Source organism: Pygocentrus nattereri, chromosome 17 (assembly GCF_015220715.1).
Source record: "Pygocentrus nattereri isolate fPygNat1 chromosome 17, fPygNat1.pri, whole genome shotgun sequence".
NCBI classification, from domain to species: Eukaryota; Metazoa; Chordata; class Actinopteri; order Characiformes; family Serrasalmidae; genus Pygocentrus; species Pygocentrus nattereri.
The window spans coordinates 13,011,731-13,018,657 of record NC_051227.1 but is presented as its reverse complement, the minus strand read 5'-3'; the positions used below and the strand labels follow the sequence as shown (position 1 = coordinate 13,018,657).

General features: G+C 44.1%; 1 protein-coding gene across 2 annotated transcripts in view; it reads right to left on the bottom strand.

The window, feature by feature from the left end:
- grin3ba (glutamate receptor, ionotropic, N-methyl-D-aspartate 3Ba) overlaps positions 1 to 6,927 on the bottom strand; it is a 141,805-nt gene that overhangs the window by 2,403 nt on the left and 132,475 nt on the right. For both annotated transcript variants that reach the window (XM_037546632.1, XM_037546633.1), the window contains exons 9-10: positions 5,306 to 5,376; positions 1 to 1,243 (exon numbers count right to left, since the gene is read on the bottom strand). The exon at positions 1 to 1,243 is cut by the window's left edge and continues 2,403 nt beyond it. In XM_037546632.1, the coding sequence (XP_037402529.1) occupies positions 700 to 1,243; positions 5,306 to 5,376 (615 nt within the window). In that variant the 3' untranslated portion in view covers positions 1 to 699. The remainder of the gene's footprint in view (positions 1,244 to 5,305; positions 5,377 to 6,927) is intronic.

The window sequence follows — 6,927 nt, the reverse complement described above, 5'->3', positions numbered from 1 at the left end:
TTAAGCCTTTCCTTTGTTTTCTAGGACCTTGGCTTGCCAGTGTCTCAATTTACTGCCTTGTATGCTACAGAGATGTGCAATACTGTTTTTGGCTGCTGCGTTGGAGGCTCCTGGCTTTATCTGCAGATCTGCTCTCCTGGCCAGAGCAGCCCAGAGTTGTTTCTCCAGGTTGTTGACCTCGCCTGTTTGCTCTCTGTCGACTTTGAAGATGTCTAGGTCAGCCCTATCTGCTTGTGCCTCGATCCAAGCTATGAATAGACACCATGATCTGAATGAACCTCAATAAATGGACCTCCTGCTTACAACCTGTTTCACTGTCTAGTACACTATTTGTATTGAGACAGCTGCTCATCTCAGATTTCTTCCAAAATCAAGGGTATTATCGGGGTATTGGTCTCCACTGTACTGCAGTAACAGCCTTGCTTCATCTGAGAAGGCTTTCCACCACCTTTGCAATCCCTGGCCTGATCCCATGTTTAAGCCTGGTTTGTTTAGCCTTACTCTTTGCCTGCTGGCTACTCCTTAATTTGTCCAGGTTGTTAGCCACTTCAGATATGCACAGGATAGCCCTGTCTTTCTATGCCTTTGTCCATGTTAATGCTAATGACCATGAGTACTGGATGAACCTCCATAAACAGACCTTGCACTTCGCTTGCGCTCCATTACTCTGCCTTGTAATGATGCAGATACAAACTCTAATCATCTCCTCTTGTTGATGACTTTGGCTGCCACATTGGAGGCAGTGGATGAGTTAGAGTGTCCAGCAGGGATGGTGTTTGAAATCCCCCGGTTCTGACCCTCTGTCCTGCTCTGTCTCTCTTTCTCTAGAGTCCTCTGGAGCTCTGCTCTCCTGGCCAGGGCAGCCCTGAGCTGGCCACGAAACTCCTCGATCCTCACCTGGAGCTCTTGGAGCTCTAGCTCCCAAGGAGAGGAGGGGCGTGCAGAGGCTCCAGACGGCGGGGAGAGAACCAGGCTGAGTCCAGGAGACGGACCACCGTTGGCACACAGCTGGGTCGGGGGGCTGCCCACCAAACCCCTCCTGCCCTGGTCCAGCCGGTAGCTGTTTAGGGTCTCCAGGTTAAAGTGGACACGCTTGTGATTGGCATCCTTAAGCTCGGCCTTGGTGCTCTCGTTGTTCCACCTGGGAGCAGAGCTGTAGTTGCTGGAGGTGGAGATGGAAATGGTGGGCACAGCAGTGCGAACGCGGTGCAGGTTACAGTTTTCTGACAGACATAAAGAGGGGCTGGAGGGAAAGAAAAGCTCTAATTATGTCCCGAATTACATTTCTGGATCTGTATTAAAAGGGAATGTCAGCATTTTGTCAGAAGTCCTGCTTAATAAAATGGTTAAGATGTGTAAATAATAGGAACCAAGAGTTTCATGCGTCTAACAAAGTTACAGCATGAAATGGTCATGAATTCGCAGCCTGATGCTGTTTTATGATAGTTTTATGAAGATTTTTGCCTAAAATATATTTTAAATCCATTTCTGCTGAAGGAGATACATACAGGACAAAATAGGCAAAAAGGTTTTCTTATTATTTCAGATTTTCCACTATTTTCCACCATTAACATTCCACATAAACTCAGAAGAATCGTGTAGGTTCTCTGGTGGTTCTGGATGGTAAATAAAATGTCTATATCTGTGTTGTAGTCATGGCGACGCCTGGTTCCCATCACCAACATTGTAAAGACGTCTGAACCATTTCACACTAAACCACCCTGAATCTCTCTGTTTACATGTTAACAGAAATTGAATTTAGACATTGTGAAAAATGGGTAGAATTTGTTTTTTTCTTCTTCTTCTTTCGGCTGCTCCCTTTAGGGGTCGCCTCAGCGGATCATCTGCCTCCATCTTGCCCCATCCATTGCCTCCTCTACTTTCACACCAACCATCTCAATGTCCACCTTCACTACATCCATAAACCTTCTCTGAGGTCTACCTCTTCTCCTTCTACCCGGCAGCTCCATCTCCAACATTCTTTGCCCAATATGTCCACTATTCCTCCTCAACACATGTCCAAACCATCTCAACCTGGCCTCTCTGGCTTTATCTCCAAACTGCTCCACCTTCACTGTCCCTCTGATCTGCTCATTTCTAATCTTGTCCAGCCTTGTCACTCCCAACGAAAATCTCAGCATCTTCATCTCCGCCACCTCCAGCTCAGCCTCCTGTCTTTTAAACAGAGCCACAGTCTCCAAACCATACATCATAGCAGGACGCACTACTGTCTTGTAAACCTTCCCTTTCGCTCTTGCTGCTATCCTTCTGTCACACATCAGCCCTGACATCCGTCTCCACCCACTCCATCCTGCCTGCATCCTCTTCCTCACCTCTTTTTTGCACTGTCCATTGCTCTGGATGGTTGACCCAAGATATTTGAAGTCATCCACCTTTACAACCTCTACTCCTTGCATCTTCACCTTTCCACCTGCCTCCCTCTCATTCACACACATGTATTCCTTTTTATCTCTTCTGACCTTCATTCCTCTCCTCTCCAGTGCAAACCTCCACCTCTCCAGATTCTCTTCCACCTGCTCTCTACTCTCACCACAGATTACAATGTCATCAGCAAACATCATGGTCCATGAAGCCTCCTGCCTGAACTCATCTGTCAACCTGTCCATCACCATTGCAAACAAGAAGGGGCTCAAAGCTGATCCCTGATGTAACCCCACCTTCACCTTGAAACCATTTGTCACTCCAATTGCACACCTCACCACTGTCTCACTGTCCTCATACATGTCCTGCACCACCCTAACATACTTTTCAGCTACACCTGACTTCCTCATACAGTACCACAGTTCCTGTCTTGGCACCCTATCATATGCCTTCTCTAGATCCACAAAGACACAACGTAGCTCCTTCTGACTTCTCTCTGTACTTCTCTACCAACACTCTCAATGCAAAAATTGCATCTGTGGTACTCTTTCTGGGCATGAAACCAAACTGCTGCTCACTGATCTGAACCTCTCGCCTTAGCCTTGCTTCAACAACTCTTTCCCATACCTTCATGGTGTGGCTCATCAACTTTATACCTCTGTAGTTACTGCAGCTCTGCACATCACCCTTGTTCTTAAAAATGGGGACCAGTACACTGCTTCTCCACTCATCAGGCATCCTCTCATTCTCCAGGATTTTGTTAAACATCCTGGTTAAAAAGTCCACTGCCTTCTCTCCTAAACATCTCCATACCTCCACAGGTATGTCATCTGGACCAACTGCCTTTTGATTCTTCATCGTTTTTAAAGCTGCCCTCACTTCCACCTTACTAATTCTCTGCACTTCCTGATCCACCGTCTCTCCACCTGTTGTCCTCCTCGCTCTCTCGTTTTCCTCATTCATTAGTTCTTCAAAGTACTCCTTCCATCTACTCAACACTCTCTGTTCACTCACTAGTACATTTCCCTCTCTATCCTTTAATTAGCCTAACCTGCTGTACATCCTTTCCAGCTCTATCTCTCTGTTTAGCCAAACGATACAAGTCCTTTACTCCTTCTTTACTGTCCAGCCTCTCATACAGCTCATCATAGGCCTGAGCTTTTGCCTTTGCCACCATTATTTTCGCTATGCGACTAGCCTCACAGTACTCCTGCTTACTTCCTTCATCTCTCTGGTTATCCCACTTTTTCTTAGCTGCCTTCTTCTTCTGAATACTCTCCTGGACTTCCTCATTCCACCACCAACTTTCTTTGTCTTCTTTCCTCTGACCAGACGAAACACCCAACACATTCTTGCCAGTTTCTCTCACCACCTTAGCTGTAGTTTCCCAGTCCTCAGGTAGCTCCTCACGGCCCCTAAGTGCCTGTTGCAATTTTTCCCTGAACTGCCTGCAACCATCCTCCTCCTTCAGCTTCCACCATCTAATCTTTGGCTCTGTCTTCACTCTCTTCCTCTTCTTTGTTTCTAATCTCATTCTACAGACAACCACCCTATGCTGCCTTGCTACACTTTCCCCTGGCACCACTTTACAATCTCCAATCTCCTTTAGGTGACATCTCCTGCTAAGGATATAATCCACTTGTGTGCACCTCCCTCCACTCTTGTTCTTCCCTCTTCTGAAAATACGTGTTCACCACAGCCATTTCCATTCTCTTTGCAAAATCTACAGCCATCTGACCTTCCGCATTTCTGTCTTTCACACCATACATACCCAGCACCTCTTCATCCCCTCTGTTCCCTTCACCAACATGTCCACTGAAGTCTGCACCAATCACTAATCTCTCCTCTCTAGGGACACCATCTACCACTTCATCCATCTTACTCCAAAATTCCTCTTTCTCCTCTGACAACCAACCTGTGGTGCATATGAACTGACCACATTCAAAATCACACCATCAACCTCCAACTTCAGGCTCATGATCCAGTCTGACACTCTCTTTACATCCAGAACCCTTTTCACAAGCTGTTCCTTTAGGATTATCCCTACTCCATTTCTTCCTCTCTACACCATGATAGAACAGTTTGAATCCACCTCCAATGTTCCTGGCCTTGCTTCCTTTCCATCTGTTCTCCTGGACACACAGAATATCTACCTTCCTTCTCTCCATCATGTCTGCAAGCTCTCTGCCTTTACCAGTCATTGTCCCTATGTTCAGAGTCCCTGCTCTTAACCTCCACACTCCTGCCTTTCCTTCTCTCTCGCTGCCTTCTAATCCACCTTCCTCCTCTCCTCTTTGATGGTCTTCGACCTACAGTAGTCCAATTTCCACGGCACCCTGCTGGTCAACAGCACCGGAGGCGGTCGTTGTTAACCCGGGCCTTGACCTATCCGGTATGGCAATCATATTTGTGATCCGCATGATGGTTTTGGCACACGTTTTACGCCGGATGCCCTTCTTGACGCAACCCTCACCATTTATCCGGGCTTGGGACCGGCACCAGAAGTACACAAAGTACACCCCTAATGACTGGTTTAGAATTTGTTTTTTTATGCTAGCCAAAAATGAAAATTCTATATAAAATATTCTAGATTCTACAGCAAAGCTGACCAGCTCTATACCTTTCTTACCCTCCCAGAAATTTCAGTTCCAATAAGTTCCTACACTGTTGATTGTTTTGATCAGGTGGATCAAGTATGTTACATATGACTGTTCATTTTAAACCATATCAGTGTTTATACGTAGAAGAGAGGATATTTTATTATGATTTAAGTGTGATGGAAAGGTGTTTGTACACATAAATACCAGATTTTATACCTCATGCATGTCTTTTAATAACAGAATTACAACTAATAGCTGATCAGAGGGGCAGATCTATATGAAGTGTTGAATTGTACAGTGAGGTATATTGCATGTTTGGTCACCTTCTGTCTGTAATAGCTGCCTCTGCTTTACTGTCCTCATCACATGCCATGTTTAAGGCCCGATGGATCTTCTGCAATCACAACAGCACAAATAGTGAAATGTGTTAGATGCGTTCTACGATAACAACAGCACAGTGTGAATGAGCTCCACCGTGCAGTAACCTGTGCTCACACCTGTTTACCACTAGAGGGGGCACAAACTCCATGGTTTAAAACGGGAGCATGATTGTTATCAAGATTTGGTGAAATGACTGTAGAAAGCTTGATCATATAAACAAAACTAAGATAAGGATCAACAAATCATTTGAACAGTAGAATGGAACAGATTGTAAAACAGCAGAACAGAAAAAAAAGACTGCAGAAGAAAACAGAACAAAAGAGGACAGAATAGAAGTGAACAGAACAGAAGAACACAAATCAAATCACATGTCACATCACATTTACACAGGTGGAAAGTGAGTGAACATGATAGGTGTGTAGCCCCCATTATAGAATTTAGATGCAAAAAAATATAGAAATATCTAAGAAGAAAAAGCAATATTTACACAATGAATATACACAATATACACTAATATTGCACTATTCCAATGTACAGTTGTACAGTAATAAGTTATGAAATGTGCTGTTGTTCACATTCTATATGTGCAGTTAGTCGGAGGGAGATAGGTGAGATGCAGGTTCTCAGGGATAGCACACGGATATAGAATCTTCCAGATTGTACAGGATATGGATGGAAGATGTACAAGATGTGAGTCTATATAAGTACAGGAAGATATGGAACAGGAGAATAAGGAAAAGCAGAATACAGAAAAGGAGAATATGGAAATTGAGAGTACGGAACAGAAGAATACGGAACAGGTGAATACAGAACAGAAGAATATGAAAATTGAGAGTACGGAACAGGAGAGTACGGAACAGGAGAATACAGAACGCGAGAATACGGGACAGGAGAATACAGAACAGGAGAATACAAAACAGGAGAATACAAAACAGGAGAATACAAAACAGGAGAATACAGAACAAGAGAATTCGAAACAGGAGAATACGAAACAGGAGAATACAGAACACGAGAATACAGAACGTGAGAATACGGGACAGGAGAATACAGAACAGGAGAATATGGAACGCAAGAATACAGAACAGGAGAATACGGGATATGAGAATACGGAACAGGAGAATACGAAACAGGAGAATACAGAACAGGAGAATACGAAACAGGAGAATATGGAACGCAAGATTTCAGAACAGGAGAATACGGGATATGAGAATACAGAACAGGAGAATACGAAACAGGAGAATACAGAACAGGAGAATACAGAACAGGAGAATACGGGATATGAGAAGATTGCAGTACAGAAGAATATAGAAGAGTAGAGCACAGAAGAATATAGAAGAGTAGAGCACAGAAGACTATAGAAGAGTACAGTACAGAAGACTATAGAAGAGTACAGTACAGAAGACTATAGAAGAGTAGAGCACAGAAGACTATAGAAGAGTACAGTACAGAAGAATATAGAAGAGTACAGTACAGAAGAATATAGAAGAGTACAGTACAGAAGAATATAGAAGAGTAGAGCACAGAAGACTATAGAAGAGTACAGTACAGAAGACTATAGAAGAGT